Raw genomic sequence first — 18,867 nt, forward strand, 5'->3', positions numbered from 1 at the left:
TACATATATTTTGCATATATTAGCTCTGTATATTACATTGTTTGCCTGACTGAATGGAAATGGATGTCAAATATTTGTTGGGTTAATTTCCGGCTTCAAACTACTTATTAATAAAGTGCCTTTATGAAAACTTCGCTAAATCCAACCATCTTGAAAAGAAAATTATTGTCACAGATTTTTTTGATATTGATAAACAAGTGATTTTATTTTGTGTCATTACAAAATACTTCTTATCGACTCTCTTAAATGGCTCAAAAATAATAGTATACGATTTCTTGTGTGCAATTTACGTTCTTAAATAACTTTGGAACGATTTTTTTATCTACAATGCCAATGCATTCATTCAAATTGAAGCCTACTGAAAAAAGTCTGACTAGCAATAAAATATATGAAGATGTGGTAAACTACAAATTTTGTATGCATAATTTCCATTGATAACTTAAATTGTGTAATTTGGTGCAGATAATTTATCAATTCACTTGACAATGATTACAATTTGGAATGCATTGAAACCAGAAAGCATGGCCCTTCAGGACACCCATTGCATCACCTGGTGCTAACAGGTTAGGGCGACTAGCTTCTTCTTTCCCACTCTGTGCCGCATTTATTAGCTCGCTAGGAAACGACTATAAAACGTACAGCTAAAAATTATGTAGATTTTTATCGGCGCACCAAGTTTTCTGCATACAAAGTGCACAATTTTCATTTGAGACGGCGGCAAAGAAAACCTGCCGAGCAACCCAGAACGGAAAGACAGTCTTGAGGACGGACGACCGGAGACACAACACGTGGGCAATATAAGCGCTGACTGAGCAGCAGCCGATAAGCCATTATGCAGACGGGTTCGGGCGAGACTGGAACGGGCCTGCCGTGAAGGATAAACAAACCAATTTTAGCTCCTGAACAAGTTCAACGACCCTGGCCGGCGAAACGGAAGTGTTTGCTAGGCAATTGGCCAGCGACTGCGGTCGGTCGCAAATCCGAGTAATGCAGTAGATGATAGTCACAATCATCTTGGCTACTCTCCAGAAATGTTGTTGATTGACAAGTTTGCGAGTCCAGATTCGCGTATGTCTTTTTAATTAAACCAGGAAGTGACTAGCCCCAGGCACCAGTCTGACCTGCAGTCATTTATAAGAACTTGAAATATTTATTAAAAATTATGCACGCATTAGTGGCGCGTCTTTCTACCGTCTATCTAACTGAATGACTTACCTTTATTAAGGAAATGGTCTGCGTTATGAAGATTACACAAAATGTTGCGTATTATATTTTTGTTGTTGTTGTTGTTGTCGTCGTGATTGCTGTTGTCCTCGTCATGATTGCTGCCTTCGCTCTGGCGATTTGATGCGGTTCAGTTTATACTCTGCTCCATGCCAGAATTCACTATAAAAAGCTTAACAGTCATTTCGGCTATTTCACGATACGCCCACAGTGAGTTGTCTTAATTTCCTGTTAAGTGATTAGAAAAACTAATTACACGTCAGAGCTGGATACAGCTAGATAGAGAATGAATATTTGTTGCTTTTATAGGTGAATATTACAACTGAAACACGTTTTGAATCTCCAAATAACGTAAACAAGTTCATTTGTGGCAAATAACAGTTGCACCGAGTCGTTAACGGAAACGGGAGCGCGGGAAGGTACAATGAAATTTCACGTTTGGCCAGACTTCAGACCGCAGACTGCATGTGGGCGAACCAAGTGGAACGGAACGGAACGAAGTGACTTATGGTGTAGGTGGAACATAGGAAATGCAATTAATGCATATCTAATGAGCATAAGCGAGAGACTTTTGATATATACTCACATTTGAACTATTTGACAACAAACACAGAAGCTATTGAAGTATGCGTTTCCCATAGCGTTAGAGAAAATGAATGAGAAATTAAATTAAATTAAATTTCTACAACTAAATTGTAAAATTGCAAGAATTTGAGAGCGATCACTGAATTTGGGAACATTTGAAGAGTATAATAAAATCGAGTGTGCTTGTGGAATCAAATTGTTTTTAAAGAAATGACGGAATCATACGATTAATATACAACAATCTTAATATCTATGCATAGGTTTTATATTTATACAATTTAAAACAATAGTTTATTAATATTTATTTCAAGGTGATTTCCAATCATGTAATTATAAATTAAAAATTTGTATAACATTTCGGACTGACATATAAAAAAGTTTCTCCTGACTTACTCAAGGAGCTCGAGTCCTTAGCTGGTCAATGTTTGAATAAACGAAATAGTACGGATATTTTAATACCCTTGTAGAGATTTACCTTACTGCTTTGCAGAAATGAAAGAATAGTGAAAATTGTCTTCGATAATAGAATTTGTTGCCACACAAAAAACAAATTTTTGCTACTGATTCTTCCAATAAAGCTGTAGATAAGCAGCATAGTAAAACTAACAATTGCCGAGCTTGGTCAAGATATATTGATCAACAAAATAGTTTTACCTACAATTTTCTACTTTTCGATCGATCGCGATCATGGCAATTTGATGTAGTGGTCCCTTCTATGGGTTAAACAAGGATGGAAAAATATTTCTGATATCGGAGCCACATAATTGTTTTTTGCAAAAACATAGAAATGTGTAGAAATGCAATTTAAGCACTCGATTAACAGCATTATTTATTCGAGCCGCCAGACGCCAGGTAATTTTTCTTTAGTATTTTATTTATTTATTTTTTTTGGTTTCTTATCTTGTTGATAAATGTACTAATATGTTTGACAGGCCACGTACTTTTGAAAAATATTTGTGCTGCTTGCAATGCAAAGCCACAAGTGGTTTAAGCACATACAACTAATTTGCATATGGAAGCTATGACAGCATGACGCAGAGTGCTTGACTGATTGACCGTCTGTCTTTCTGTCTATTTGGCTTTGTGCTGTGGCAGCCACATTCCCGCTGCTAATAAATTGCAATTAGAATAACATGCTGATACATCTTGGCATGCTAAACTCTTTGCATTAAACTGCAAAAGAGCTCAGGCGGAGGGGAAAGGAGTGTCAGCCCAGGCCAGGCTTAGGAATGAGCCCAACTGACCTTGGCTAGGCAACGAGATTCATTTACCTCTTTAAATTTGTATACACATGAATATATGCAATTCTGCAAATGTGTATTGCCGCTATTCAAGCTCGTCGACAGAACTTTCAGGTTTCATTCATAAATAAAAATGCGAAATGCAACGTTAATTAATATGCTAATTTCTAATACGGACACAACTGCGAATTAGCCCACGGCTAATTCCGACAATTACACTATTATGATTCAAATGGATTGGCAGCAGTCAGCAACTGGGCGGAGTTGGATGTGGGCTAATTAATTGCTCTTGGGTCCTAAACGATAATCACCATTCCGTGGACCGCCAACGCTTTGTCTTTGTCTTTGCCACGGCTTTTGTGCGAGCAGCAAAAAACTAATTCAGAAAAACTATTCGCATAGGAGTCAGCTCGTGTCCAGACTGTCAGTCACAGAGAGCACAACTTTATCCAGGCTCTGACGAAAGCATGCACTTCCATATTGCTTAAAGTCATATTTCAGTATGACAACAACGCGTCTAGCTCGCGCCTCTGCGCATGCAAGTTTTTCCTCTTGTTTTCCATTACATAAACGGAATGCTGACGAAATTTCCATGCTTAACCGATGACGTTGACTTGGAACAGCGTATTTGGTTACCACGCCATCATTGTCGTTGACCAACGGACCAAGGCGTTTCGGCCAGCTGCGTGGGGCCCGGGTATACCAACTTGAAAGGTAACTGGGTATGCGTTGCTATATTGGGGAACTGTCGAATAGACGGATAGAATTAGACAGACTCTGAAGATCTGAGGGCCGCGAATAACTTTTCTATGTGAATAAAGAGAACTGCATCGCAGATACGTATGACTACGGTACAGGCAAACGATATAGGATACAGGGTATTTTCCGGTTTAACTTGACTGTAATTGTTAAAAACAAGTAATATACCTAATATAGTGATACCTCCTTCTTACCCTGCTTCGAAAGACTTCTCATCGTTGCACTGTTTTAACGAATTTAACTTTGTAAGAGGATAGGACGGTAGTTGCGAAATAAATCATATATTATTTAAACAAATTTTTGTGCCTTCAGTTCTTCGATTTCGGGAAAGTGTTGACCAAAAAATGTTGGAGATATCTTGAAAACATACAATTTCCCAGCTGCAATATACCCTATTTGAAATTCGTTTGCAAGGGTGTTTTACGCATTTTTAGTCAAGCTCAATAGATGAATTAGCTCAGAGAGCCTCTGACTTGTTTTATTTTGTTTACTTTAAAGTAGAATACCCGCTTTTATTTTATTTATAGATTTTTTCTGATAGAGTTATTTCAACTACAATGCTATTACTTAGTATACCCTAAGCCCATTGACAATTGATGTAGGGGTATAATGATTCGTGTAAATTTGTGTAAAATGCTGAATGAAACTGTAATTATGAAGACGTCGATCTCAGAAACAATAAAAGTCTCAGACTTGAAACGATAACTTGTATCTTTCTTGGGAAATCTATAAAACTCGAATACTATTTCTTGATCATATCTCTAAAGTTCTAAGAGCTTGAGTCACCAAACTTGTCGTGTGTCTCCACGACTGGTATATACAGATCAGTTATTTTATAAATTCCCGCACTCTTAGTTGTTTTTGGTACAATCATTCTATAGAGTAACGGATGTGTACAACTGGCAAACAAACTCGCAAACAAGTTCCATTTATGAAGTCCAATTGTGGCATTCATCACTTTGCGTCTGATCTGATGTACCAAAAGGGCGCTAGCGCTTTGTTTTTATCGTCGTGCAGGGACAAAGACAAAGGGCGTCTTAACCTTTCCAAGTTACCAAGTTGCCTGTGGAAACTGCAGCTGTTGCTATTGCTGTCTGCGTTATAAATGATGGTCTAACATTTTCTCGAGAGCTAACGTAGCGCCACATGCCACGGCAAAAGATCTAAAACGTATGCTCTCTGTTTTGCTGTCTGAATTTTGTGCAGCCCACGCATTCCGACAACCAAAGAGAACGGGCGCAACAGAAACAAAAACCTGCTGCATCATTTTTTACTCGAAGATTACATAATGATTGACAATTCATTATGCCAGCGAGCAGTGCTCGAAAGGCGTTCTATATGCAGTCCAATCGCAGGCCTAAGGTCTCCGGACTGGATACTGTGCTTGTTTTTAATGGCTTGTAAGATTAGCCGGCTCTAGGCAATGAGGAAGTGTTCTGCTTGGCTTTTGGGCCCACATCTTGCAGCAATATAAGTTATTAATGGCTGTTTATATTTTACCTTTTCTGGTGAGTAACTGAGAGCCTCTCAATATGCAAGCTGCACTCCCATGGGCACAATAATTAAGTAAGTAGATACGCTGCTCGGCTCCAAGGCCGGGCCACATTATAATTGACATCCCAGAGGTGTGACCGCAAATATCGTGAACTTTCAGAACAATAGAATTCAACACAAGTCAACTTCTTTTGACTGACACAGTGCTCAACTTGTTTGGGGCTTTGCACACCTGCTTCTGGGCTCTGATGCTAATTGAAGCAATTAGTGTGCTCTTAAATATCATTTATTTTGTGTTTTTCAATATTTTTACTGACTCAATCCGCTTGTTCTGTGGGGAGCAGGGGCTCTGGTAGGGGACCTTATAATTATTCAAAGCATTGGCAACTCGTCGGCATTTGCGCCTCGCTGTCTGGTCTTATAGCTCTAAAGCAACTACTACATAAATGACCTTCGCTACGTTCAATTTTTGAATGAGATAAATAAAAAACAAAAAATTCCGTCCTCGAGAGTACTCGACTAGAAGATACCTTGGGTTCAGAGTTAATATCTAGGAAAAACAACGTTTGCCTTTTCTATTATATAAATAGGAAATTAAAGAAAAATATCTGTTAATGCGAAGTTAACACACACACATTGGGCGTGACGTACACTGATTCATAAGAGACATACATCCTTGATCGGTATATCAAGAGGATGCTGTTGACCTCTTTATATTGTCAACAGCTAAATCGATGTAGGACACTAGAGTGTCACCTATTCCAATAGTTCTTCAATTAGATTCCTGACACGGACTTCTAGTCCTCGCCTAAAATATTGTTTTTTCAAGTGAAAGATAGTTGCATATTCATACATATTCATATTCATACATATAAACTAGAAAAGGAATCATGCTTAATGAAACCTGATATTGAAATATATTTTGTAATTTATTATGCTACCAGGTTTTGTTTTTTACTCATTCATTCGATCCACTACATTCTTTTTTTGAGGGAATTTCGACCGAAATGTGTGTGTTGTGTCCCCCAGTTGCGTACATCCTTGCCTGGGCGATCGGCGACGCACAAAATGAGCTGCATGACAGAGAGCAAATCCATCGTAGCAAATCCATCCGTATCCACCTGCCGCGCCCTGCCCCATCTCACGCTGACATCGTTGAGCGCCTTCTTCTCTCAACTCGAAATTGTTGCTGTGCTTGTTGTTCTTGCTAATTTTTCTGCTGCTGCTGTTGCTGTTGCTGCTGTGTAAAGCCCACAACAAAGATGTTCTAAATGTTACTTCATATACTGAAAGCCGTTATTGTTATTGCAGTTGTTGTTGTTCTCAGCTATTGTGTGCTGGTGTCGTTGTTCTCTCTTAGCTTTAGGTGCTCAGCAGCTGTTGGTGTTGTTGCTTCTGCTCTCGCTCTTGCTATTGTTGCTGTTGTTGTTGCTGCTGTTGTTATTATGGTCGCTTTATTGTGTAATCAACAAATAACGGCACTTAATGACTGAATGAGTTTTTCAGCAGAAGCCAGCAAACGGTAGATGCATTTTGCGGTATACGCCATTTCCAAGCTAGTTGCTTGCAGCTTGCAACTTGCAACATTACTCACGAGATTCGAGGCGTTACGCGTACATATCCAGCGCGTCGATAACTTTATTTTTGGGCCGCATTCTGTGGTCCCCTTTTATGGTTGTGTGCCTGCTGATGTCTACGTGTGCGTGTGTGTGTGTGTGTCTGTGCCTGTGTCTGTTCTTACAATTATCTAAGACATGGATAGTTCTCTATGTGTTTCACATAGCATAGCCACCTCCTGGCACTTTCTACTAAAGCACGCCGATCGCTGCTGTCAATCGGTTCACAATCCATTTAACGGCTACACTGCCTTCAACACACGCAACTTTTGATTGGTTCTGTTGTGCCTCAGTGACTTCCACTATGTTTTTTTATGCAAGCCTTAAAAACTTGCCCAATTAGGAGATGCCCGTATTCATTCCCCGTTGCTCTCTTCATCTCTATATATAAAACTGATTGTCCTGACTGACTAACTGTTTGCTGATCAACGCACAGCCGAAATGGTAAAAGCTAGAAAGCTGAAGTTTTTACTGTATGTAGTTACCTTTTGTGATGGCTGTGCACGCTAAGGCTTAGAAAAAACCGTGTTCAACATCCAATCGACATTAAACTCTTTTCCAAAGATTATTCATTAAATTCATTTGATTACCATTCATTTCATTTCCAAAAATCCATTTCAAGCGTGGGTGATGTATTTTGCATGCAAATCAATTTCCAAGGCTCCTTGTCAAAATCATTTGAAACTTATCTCAATCATTTCGCAGAATCCAGATTTTAAGAGCCGAACCATGCACAAGGGTCCAAACCAAAATCGGAAATGTTGACCTATGTCTAAATAGGATATTTGGGGGTACCATTTTGACATAAATTTTGACCAATAATAACAGCCAGCCAGCCAGCCGAACCTCTTGAAAATCGGATAAGATTTGACCGAGTTATCCGCAACTATCGTTCCGTCAGAAATTAAATCGTAATTTCGAATTAGTCTATTAAGTGCATACTTTTAGGTGTTGCAGAACTTTTCTATTAGAATAAGCATTAGAATCTTGTCATTCAGTAATATCTAGACAGAGAGAGCAATTTGATCTGAAAAGCTCATTTTCAATATATTCTGGCTATTTTGCAGCACATACAGCTAACATACTTCAGTTGTTGCCCACAATTCAAAGACAATTAATGTTCATTGTTCATTTTTAATTTTACAATTTTTTTAATACATCGATTGTGTATCTTGCTTGAATAATAAATGCTCAGAGTGAATTTTCCTCGCCTCTTATTTTAAGCAAATCTCGTAGGTGTTAAGGGCCAGAGACATGTAGCTTCTTTAATATCATATATGTTAAATATCTATTATATGTATTTTATTTTATTGCAATCCTAGTTGAAAACTACCGACTAGGATTCACTTGTTTCTCTTGATCTTATTTCGCAATAGCATCTTGTCATGAAATACGCAATGAATTTTTATGAAGCTATTTAATCTTATAAATCGGTACACTGTCAATTCAATTTGTATGTCCTGTTAGAAAAACCTAATCCTAATATAAAGGCCATTTGCAGCGATAATATATACAATTAGAAAATACCGAAAGTGAGAAAAAAGCGAAGCATTAAATATAATCTAAATTATTTTAAGCATATAACATTTACAATATACCTACTTAACACACTATACATCAAATTCTTTTATTATTGCAATATATTGAGAACGATGAGATGTATTCGGCACTCCGAAGATTAATTAACCTTGTAGACAATGGACTTACGGTTTGCAAATATGTGAGAATAAGGAAGCTCATAAATTAGGTGAATATGATTTGGAAACAAAATACGGAAAATATCGGTAGTAACCTGCAAAAGGAAGATTTTATTACTACAAGAGAGAATTCTTAAGTGGAAGAGGAAATATTGCATACTTTCATGCGTCTCAATTTATTGTTTGTGGACGGTGGAATGCTAATTTTGACTCAATATATTTTGTTAAATTTCTAATGCAAATTGTTTGATATTAGAGTTGTCAAGATCTGCCAAGAAATAATGCTTAAATTTCATCTAGTATGTTATACTTCAAAAGCAGTCCTATATCAATTTGTATAAACTTATAAACGTGCCGTACATTAGTTGTGTTTATAAAACTGGAGTAATCGAATTTGCAACGTGGGTCGATTTACTTTTATCGATAGCCATCATTGATTACCAGCCCTGCACATGTTGTTCGTCAGATTGTGTATTTTATATAAACCTGTTATAGAACTAGTTGAAAAGCAACCAACCACATTTTTTAATCCAAACATTCCAGCAGATTGAAAATCTTAACGAAATACAATCAGCTTATATGTAGTACAGATTTCATTAATTCATTAAATCAGATTTTTATTTTTTGGTTATATTCAGAATTCCATATTACACAATATGTGCGTGTGAATTCGTACATCAGAATGATTTGAATGATATATGTTCAGCCTTTTATAAGAATTTAGTTCCGTAAGATTCAACCCTAACCAATTACGAATTTGTACGTTGAATCAGATATTGGTCGCCTAGAGACTATGGGTTTTTTAAATGCAGATGCTCCTTGCTCGGATTTGAATGGTTTAGATATGTGAGTCCCAGTGCTTGGTCCATTCAACGGAGATCAGGCGACCCAAATCCAGTTGCCAGATGGCTCCATTTTGGTTGGCCTCAATGGCCTTAACAAAGTTCTGGGCGCACTCCAGAGTCGTTTGAGTGGGATGCTCAAGAAGTAGCTCGCCCACGCGTGGCTCGACATCCAGCCACGAATTGAATTTGTGCACCAGGGGTGTCCTAGTGATGCCCGGATTGATGGAATAGGCCGTTACACCAGTAATAGGCGCCAGTCTCTATTCAAATTAAAGAGATTTGGTATTTCACATTCGGTTTGTTATCTGACTTACTTACGGCCAGTGAGTTGGTAAAGCTTAGAGCAGCTGCCTTTGAGGCGGAGTAAACAGGCACCTGGTAGATGGCATTAAAGCCAGTCACCGAGCAAATGTTTGCAATAACTCCGCCCGGGCCGCCCTTGCGCTTATCCCAGAATTCCATAATGGCAGTTGTGGTATTCACCGTGCCCGTAAAATTTACCGCAATAGTACGCTCAATCTGGTGATCGTCCAAAATGCCAGCGCCATTGATAAGCAGATCCACAGTCTTCAGCTTGGCAAAGATCGTCTTCAGTAGCTTTGTGGTTTCTGCCACCGGCACAGTTACATCATAGGGATAAAATGTGACTGTCACCTTTGGGTTGATTGCCTTCAGCTCGGCAATAGCGGTCGGGTTCTCGATACGGTCAAGGATCACCAGGTTCTAGGCAAATACATTTTGTTGTTAATATACTATTCCATCTTACAAAAGTCTGATACACACCTTTGGTCCACTCTTGACAATCTCCCGACTGGTGTCCAGTCCAATACCACCCAGTCCAGCGACAAAGATAATGTTCTTGTTAGCGATCGCCATCCTCTTAATGATGCTTTCTAGTCAGTTCACCTGTTCAGACGAAGAACGAACAACAGATTCTAAGTTGTTCAAGTCTATGCCTACTATTTATAACCGCGCAGCCGGTGGCTTTTTTTAGTGTTCCCTTGCCGGCCAATCTTATGTGGCTTATCAAGAACGCCGGCAGCGAAGTCGACGTTAAAACTGACAGAACTGTTCGTGTTTTGTTTTGTTGCGTTTTCTTTTGGTTTTTTTCCAGTCAAGTCTTGCCGAATTTACGTATGTGCTTAATTTAGACGCAACATTTGTTTATTTATTTTTTGTTTTGCTTAAGATTCGTATGCTCGTTCGGCAATGCGTGTGCTTTGTGTGTTGGTAGAATATTAATTAAGATTTCAAATATTTCACAATATCATGCATGCGCAGCTATTTGACTAGTTTATTTAAAATTAGAAAACCAGAACAAACTAGTTTAAGACCATAACTAATAGATGGCCGACTATAAGATACCCTCTCCAGCACAGGACCAAGACCTGTTAAGGTCCGCACTAAGTAAACAGGGCTATCAAGAATATATGAACAAAATCGTTGATAGCCTGCACAGTAATATGAAAATATGTACATATATTTGTGCCCCAGGCTGTTTACTATTTTCCTATTATTACACACTACAACTTACTTTGCGGTCGAGAAATAATAATATGAGGAACGTGCAACTGATCCGATCTGCCTGATTACACTGTGCTGATTGACACTGTTCTCTATGCGAGTGGCCCCTTAAATACTTGTAAGTCAAATCCCAAGCCTCTGTCTAAGTCGCGGAGACGTTCAGTGTCTAGGTAATGTAATGCTCTTGTGTAAATTTACAAAAACAAATGGGCGTGTGCTCACATGTGTACTGGTATGGAAACATCGAGTATTGCGATAGGAGAGAGGCATGGAACGCGGCACGCTTGGAGATTCGACCTTCAGTGAATGTCAAAGCAATATACGTGGACTAAATGTTTGCTTTTTATGGTCGCAAATTGAGCATCGGCTGATTTGCATCTGCCGAGTAGGGCGTACCGAATAGAATTATCATACTTGGGTCAACAATTGCTTAACACGAGTTCCATTAAGCAAGAAAAACCAAGCCCACCACATGCTAAGAACGTTTACAATTATCAACCTTAACTGGCAGGTATTCATTATAGCCCTTTCAAGCAACCGTATCTCACCATTCTGTGTGCATTTACATTCGAAAAAAAAAACTTGGATATTATAATATCCCAATAAAAAAGACTCAACAGCAATGTCTCGGCTAGAAACTGTCTCAGCCGAACGGCATTGATTAAGATAATATACTTAGTACATATTGCAGGCAAATAGAGTATAGCTATACAATGTAAAGAAAATGAAACCAATAACTATTAATAATAACAAGCTTTTACCTCGCTTGCCGAGATTGCATTAATAGCCTTTTGACCTTATAATCTAGACTAAACATATGCATTACCAAAGTACAATTTGGGAGGGGCGCACTTCAGTATGTCCTGAACACAGCGTTAACCTTAACATACAATCTACATAGTTTCTTCCCTAGATACAAACACATAAATACGAAGTTTACAAATGTCAAAAAAGTTTCAAAAAGGGAGTGGAATAAATAAACTAATAGATCTCAAAATTTCGGGTAATGCTTGATAGTAATTTGTTATATAGTCATTTTATAAGCAAAAGTTAGCATAGTCATCGATTAAAAAATGCACTTCTACTGATGACTTTTGGTTTAAGTATTTCTAGAATATTGAACGTAGCTATTCTATTCTTAAAAATGATAAGGCCTGATAAGAATCAGAGCCTATTAAGTCAGGCCTAAGGTCTCCGAACTGGATACTGTGCTTGTTTTTAATGGCTTGTAAGATTAGCCGGCTCTAGGCAATGAGGAAGTGTTCTGCTTGGCTTTTGGGCCCACATCTTGCAGCAATATAAGTTATTAATGGCTGTTTATATTTTACCTTTTCTGGTGAGTAACTGAGAGCCTCTCAATATGCAAGCTGCACTCCCATGGGCACAATAATTAAGTAAGTAGATACGCTGCTCGGCTCCAAGGCCGGGCCACATTATAATTGACATCCCAGAGGTGTGACCGCAAATATCGTGAACTTTCAGAACAATAGAATTCAACACAAGTCAACTTCTTTTGACTGACACAGTGCTCAACTTGTTTGGGGCTTTGCACACCTGCTTCTGGGCTCTGATGCTAATTGAAGCAATTAGTGTGCTCTTAAATATCATTTATTTTGTGTTTTTCAATATTTTTACTGACTCAATCCGCTTGTTCTGTGGGGAGCAGGGGCTCTGGTAGGGGACCTTATAATTATTCAAAGCATTGGCAACTCGTCGGCATTTGCGCCTCGCTGTCTGGTCTTATAGCTCTAAAGCAACAACAAAAGATACATACTACATAAATGACCTTCGCTACGTTCAATTTTTGTATGAGATAAATAAAAAAACAAAAAATTCCGTCCTCGAGAGTACTCGACTAGAAGATACCTTGGGTTCAGAGTTAATATCTAGGAAAAACAATGTTTGCCTTTTCTATTATATAAATAGGAAATTAAAGAAAAATATCTGTTAATGCGAAGTTAACACACACACATTGGGCGGGACGTACACTGATTCATAAGAGACATACATCCTTGATCGGTATATCAAGAGGATGCTGTTGACCTCTTTATATTGTCAACAGCTAAATCCATGTAGGAAACTAGAGTGTCACCTATTCCAATAGTACTTCAATTAGATTCCTGACACGGACTTCTAGTCCTCGCCTAAAATATTGTTTTTTCAAGTGAAAGATAGTTGCATATTCATACATATTCATATTCATACATATAAACTAGAAAAGGAATCATGCTTAATGAAACCTGATATTGAAATATATTTTGTAATTTATTATGCTACCAGGTTTTGTTTTTTACTCATTCATTCGTTCCACTACATTCTTTTTTTGAGGAAATTTCGATCGAAATGTGTGTGTTGTGTCGCCCAGTTGTGTACATCCCTGCCTGGGCGATCGGCGACGCACAAAAAGACCTGCATGACAGAGAGCAAATCCATCGTAGCAAATCCATCCGTATCCACCTGCCGCGCCCTGCCCCATCTCACTATGACATTGTTGAGCGCCTTCTTCTCTCAACTCGAAATTGTTGCTGTGCTTGTTGTTCTTGCTAATTTTTCTGCTGCTGCTGTTGCTGCTGCTGCTGTTGCTGTTGCTGCTGTGTAAAGCCCACAACAAAGATGTTCTAAATGTTACTTCACATACTGAAAGCCGTTATTGTTATTGCAGTTGTTGTTGTTCTCAGCTATTGTGTGCTGGTGTCGTTGTTCTCTCTTAGCTTTAGGCGCTCAGCAGCTGTTGGTGCTGTTGCTTCTGCTCTCGCTCTTGCTATTGTTGCTGTTGTTGTTGCTGCTGTTGTTATTATGGTCGCTTTATTGTGTAATCAACAAATAACGGCACTTAATGACTGAATGAGTTTTTCAGCAGAAGCCAGCAAACGGTAGATGCATTTTGCGGTATACGCCATTTCCAAGCTAGTTGCTTGCAGCTTGCAACTTGCAACATTACTCACGAGATTCGAGGCGTTACGTGTACATATCCAGCGCGTCGATAACTTTATTTTTGGGCCGCATTCTGTGGTCCCCTTTTATGGTTGTGTGCCTGCTGATGTCTACGTGTGCGTGTGTGTGTGTGTGTCTGTGCCTGTGTCTGTTCTTACAATTATCTAAGACATGGATAGTTCTCTATGTGTTTCACATAGCATAGCCACCTCCTGGCACTTTCTACTAAAGCACGCCGATCGCTGCTGTTAATCGGTTCACAATCCATTTAACGGCTACACTGCCTTCAACACACGCAACTTTTGATTGGTTCTGTTGTGCCTCAGTGACTTGCACTGTCTTTTTTTATGCAAGCCTTAAAAACTTGCCCAATTAGGAGATGCCCGTATTCATTCCCCGTTGCTCTCTTCATCTCTATATATAAAACTGATTGTCCTGACTGACTAACTGATTGCTGATCAACGCACAGCCGAAATGGTAAGAGCTAGAAAGCTGAAGTTTTTACTGTATGTAGTTACCTTTTGTGATGGATGTGCACGCTAAGGCTAAGAAAAAACCGTGTTCAACATCCAATCGACCTTAAACTCTTTTCCAAAGATTATTCATTAAATTCATTTGAGGGCTGGCTCACACCTTACGAAAAAGCCATTCCAAGCGTGGGTGATGTTTTGCATGCAAATTAATTTCCAAGGCTCCTTATCAAAATCATTTGAAACTTATCTCAATCATTTCGCAGAACCCAGACTTTAAGAGCCGAACCATGCACAAGGGTCCAAACCAAAATCGGAAATGTTGACCTATGTCTAAATAGGATATTTGGGGGTACCATTTTGACATAAATTTTGACCAATAACAGCCAGCCAGCCGAACCTCTTGAAAATCGGATAAGATTTGACCGAGTTATCCGCAACTATCGTTCCGTCAGAAATTAAATCGTAATTTTGAATTAGTCTATTAAGTGTATACTTTTAGGTGTTGCAGAACTTTTCTATTAGAATAAGCATTAGAATCTTGTCATTCAGTAATATCTAGACAGAGAGAGCCAGTTGATCTGAAAAGCTCGTATTCAAAATATTCTGGCTATTTTGCAGCACCTACAGCTAACATACTTCAGCTGTTGCCCACAATTCAAAGACAATTAATGTTCATTGTTCATTTTTAATTTTACAATTTTTTTTGGACCAGCAAAAAAGGGAATTTCAACCTATGTAGTAATACATTGATTTTGTATCTTGCTTGAATAATAAATGCTCAGAGTAAATTTTCCTCGCCTCTTATTTTAAGCAAATCTCGTAGATGTTCAGGGCCAGAGACATGTAGCTTCTTTAATATCATATATGTTAAATATCTATTATATGTATTTTATTTTATTGCAATCCTAGTTGAAAACTACCGACTAGGATTCACTTGTTTCTCTTGATCTTATTTCGCAATAGCATCTTGTCATGAAATACGCAATGAATTTTTATGAAGCTATTTAATCTTATAAATCGGTACACTGTCAATTCAATTTGTATGTCCTGTTAGAAAAACCTAATCCTAATATAAAGGCCATTTGCAGCGATAATATATACAATTAGAAAATACCGAAAGTGAGAAAAAAGCGAAGCATTAAATATAATCTAAATTATTTTAAGCATATAACATTTACAATATACCTACTTAACACACTATACATCAAATTCTTTTATTATTGCAATATATTGAGAACGATGAGATGTATTCGGCACTCCGAAGATTAATTAACCTTGTAGACAATGGACTTACGGTTTGCAAATATGTGAGAATAAGGAAGCTCATAAATTAGGTGAATATGATTTGGAAACAAAATACGGAAAATATCGGTAGTAACCTGCAAAAGGAAGATTTTATTACTACAAGAGAGAATTCTTAAGTGGAAGAGGAAATATTGCATACTTTCATGCGTCTCAATTTATTGTTTGTGGACGGTGGAATGCTAATTTTGACTCAATATATTTTGTTAAATTTCTAATGCAAATTGTTTGATATTAGAGTTGTCAAGATCTGCCAAGAAATAATGCTTAAATTTCATCTAGTATGTTATACTTCAAAAGCAGTCCTATATCAATTTGTATAAACTTATAAACGTGCCGTACATTAGTTGTGTTTATAAAACTGGAGTAATCGAATTTGCAACGTGGGTCGATTTACTTTTATCGATAGCCATCATTGATTACCAGCCCTGCACATGTTGTTCGTCAGATTGTGTATTTTATATAAACCTGTTATAGAACTAGTTGAAAAGCAACCAACCACATTTTTTAATCCAAACATTCCAGCAGATTGAAAATCTTAACGAAATACAATCAGCTTATATGTAGTACAGATTTCATTAATTCATTAAATCAGATTTTTATTTTTTGGTTATATTCAGAATTCCATATTACACAATATGTGCGTGTGAATTCGTACATCAGAATGATTTGAATGATATATGTTCAGCCTTTTATAAGAATTTAGTTCCGTAAGATTCAACCCTAACCAATTACGAATTTGTACGTTGAATCAGATATTGGTCGCCTAGAGACTATGGGTTTTTTAAATGCAGATGCTCCTTGCTCGGATTTGAATGGCTTAGATATGTGAGTCCCAGTGCTTGGTCCATTCAACGGAGATCAGGCGACCCAAATCCAGTTGCCAGATGGCTCCATTTTGGTTGGCCTCAATGGCCTTAACAAAGTTCTGGGCGCACTCCAGAGTCGTTTGAGTGGGATGCTCAAGAAGTAGCTCGCCCACGCGTGGCTCGACATCCAGCCACGAATTGAATTTGTGCACCAGGGGTGTCCTAGTGATGCCCGGATTGATGGAATAGGCCGTTACACCAGTAATAGGCGCCAGTCTCTATTCAAATTAAAGAGATTTGGTATTTCACATTCGGTTTGTTATCTGACTTACTTACGGCCAGTGAGTTGGTAAAGCTTAGAGCAGCTGCCTTTGAGGCGGAGTAAACAGGCACCTGGTAGATGGCATTAAAGCCAGTCACCGAGCAAATGTTTGCAATAACTCCGCCCGGGCCGCCCTTGCGCTTATCCCAGAATTCCATAATGGCAGTTGTGGTATTCACCGTGCCCGTAAAGTTTACCGCAATAGTACGCTCAATCTGGTGATCGTCCAAAATGCCAGCGCCATTGATAAGCAGATCCACAGTCTTCAGCTTGGCAAAGATCGTCTTCAGTAGCTTTGTGGTTTCTGCCACCGGCACAGTTACATCATAGGGATAAAATGTGACTGTCACCTTTGGGTTGATTGCCTTCAGCTCGGCAATAGCGGTCGGGTTCTCGATACGGTCAAGGATCACCAGGTTCTAGGCAAATACATTTTGTTGTTAATATACTATTCCATCTTACAAAAGTCTGATACACACCTTTGGTCCACTCTTGACAATCTCCCGACTGGTGTCCAGTCCAATACCACCCAGTCCAGCGACAAAGATAATGTTCTTGTTAGCGATCGCCATCCTCTTAATGATGCTTTCTAGTCAGTTCACCTGTTCAGACGAAGAACGAACAACAGATTCTAAGTTGTTCAAGTCTATGCCTACTATTTATAACCGCGCAGCCGGTGGTTTTTTTTTAGTGTTCCCTTGCCGGCCAATCTTATCTTATCTTATCAAGAACGCCGGCAGCGAAGTCGACGTTAAAACTGACAGAACTGTTCGTGTTTTGTTTTGTTGCGTTTTCTTTTGGTTTTTTTCCAGTCAAGTCTTGCCGAATTTACGTATGTGCTTAATTTAGACGCAACATTTGTTTATTTATTTTTTGTTTTGCTTAAGATTCGTATGCTCGTTCGGCAATGCGTGTGCTTTGTGTGTTGGTAGAATATTAATTAAGATTTCAAATATTTCACAATATCATGCATGCGCAGCTATTTGACTAGTTTATTTAAAATTAGAAAACCAGAACAAACTAGTTTAAGACCATAACTAATAGATGGCCGACTATAAGATACCCTCTCCGGCACAGGACCAAGACCTGTTAAAGTCCGCACTAAGTAAACAGGGCTATCAAGAATATATGAACAAAATCGTTGATAGCCTGCACAGTAATATGAAAATATGTACATATATTTGTGCCCCAGGCTGTTTACTATTTTCCTATTATTACACACTACAACTTACTTTGCGGCCGAGAAATAATAATATGAGGAACGTGCAACTGATCCGATCTGCCTGATTACACTGTGCTGACTGACACTGTTCTCTATGCGAGTGGCCCCTTAAATACTTGTAAGTCAAATCCCAAGCCTCTGTCTAAGTCGCGGAGACGTTCAGTGTCTAGGTAATGTAATGCTCTTGTGTAAATTTACGAAAACAAATGGGCGTGTGCTCACATGTGTACTTGTATGGAAACATCGAGTATTGCGATAGGAGAGAGGCATGGAACGCGGCACGCTTGGAGATTCGACCTTCAGTGAATGTCAAAGCAATATACGTGGACTAAATGTTTGCTTTTTATGGTCGCAAATTGAGCATCGGCTGATTTGCATCTGCCGAGTAGGGCGTACCGAATAGAATTATCATACTTGGGTCAACAATTGCTTAACACGAGTTCCATTAAGCAAGAAAAACCAAGCCCACCACATGCTAAGAACGTTTACAATTATCAACCTTAACTGGCAGGTATTCATTATAGCCCTTTCAAGCAACCGTATCTCACCATTCTGTGTGCATTTACATTCGAAAAAAAAAACTTGGATATTATAATATCCCACTGTCTCAGCCGAACGGCATTGATTAAGATAATATACTTAGTACATATTGCAGGCACATAGAGTATAGCTATACAATGTAAAGAAAATGAAACCAATAACTATTAATAATAACAAGCTTTTACCTCGCTTGCCGAGATTGCATTAATAGCCTTTTGACCTTATAATCTAGACTAAACGCATACATTAACAAAGTACAATTTGGGAGGGGCGCACTTGA

The 18,867-nt window shown here is 38.5% G+C and overlaps 2 protein-coding genes and 1 pseudogene across 2 annotated transcripts; 1 reads left to right on the plus strand and 2 right to left on the minus strand.

Moving 5' to 3' along the window:
• LOC116651627 (protein outspread-like) overlaps positions 1 to 18,867 on the plus strand; it is a 49,292-nt pseudogene that overhangs the window by 18,593 nt on the left and 11,832 nt on the right.
• LOC6633890 (alcohol dehydrogenase) lies at positions 9,217 to 11,098 on the minus strand. The gene is made up of 4 exons (XM_002057548.4): positions 10,996 to 11,098; positions 10,245 to 10,367; positions 9,780 to 10,184; positions 9,217 to 9,721 (listed from the first exon to the last, which is right to left on the minus strand). Exons 2-4 carry the CDS (start codon positions 10,335 to 10,337, stop codon positions 9,455 to 9,457), a joined length of 765 nt encoding a protein of 254 aa, XP_002057584.1. The 5' UTR covers positions 10,338 to 10,367; positions 10,996 to 11,098; the 3' UTR covers positions 9,217 to 9,454.
• Positions 16,277 to 18,211, minus strand: LOC116651639 (alcohol dehydrogenase). Its single transcript, XM_032438433.2, has 4 exons — positions 18,058 to 18,211; positions 17,305 to 17,427; positions 16,840 to 17,244; positions 16,277 to 16,781 (listed from the first exon to the last, which is right to left on the minus strand). The coding sequence occupies exons 2-4, from the start codon at positions 17,395 to 17,397 to the stop codon at positions 16,515 to 16,517; spliced, it is 765 nt and encodes a 254-aa protein (XP_032294324.1). The 5' UTR covers positions 17,398 to 17,427; positions 18,058 to 18,211; the 3' UTR covers positions 16,277 to 16,514.

This window comes from Drosophila virilis, unplaced genomic scaffold (assembly GCF_030788295.1).
Source record: "Drosophila virilis strain 15010-1051.87 unplaced genomic scaffold, Dvir_AGI_RSII-ME tig00000049, whole genome shotgun sequence".
Classification (NCBI taxonomy): Eukaryota; Metazoa; Arthropoda; class Insecta; order Diptera; family Drosophilidae; genus Drosophila; species Drosophila virilis.

Bases quoted from the DNA above. Each gene is read 5' to 3' on its own strand.
- LOC6633890 (XM_002057548.4), bottom strand. From the start codon at position 10,337: ATGGCGATCGCTAACAAGAACATTATCTTTGTCGCTGGACTGGGTGGT. The intron at 10,185-10,244 runs GTGTGTATCAGA...GTATTTGCCTAG, and splicing joins TTGTCAAGAGTGGACCAAAG to AACCTGGTGATCCTTGACCG. The intron at 9,722-9,779 runs GTAAGTAAGTCA...TAATTTGAATAG, and splicing joins GCTTTACCAACTCACTGGCC to AGACTGGCGCCTATTACTGG.
- LOC116651639 (XM_032438433.2), bottom strand. From the start codon at position 17,397: ATGGCGATCGCTAACAAGAACATTATCTTTGTCGCTGGACTGGGTGGT. The intron at 17,245-17,304 runs GTGTGTATCAGA...GTATTTGCCTAG, and splicing joins TTGTCAAGAGTGGACCAAAG to AACCTGGTGATCCTTGACCG. The intron at 16,782-16,839 runs GTAAGTAAGTCA...TAATTTGAATAG, and splicing joins GCTTTACCAACTCACTGGCC to AGACTGGCGCCTATTACTGG.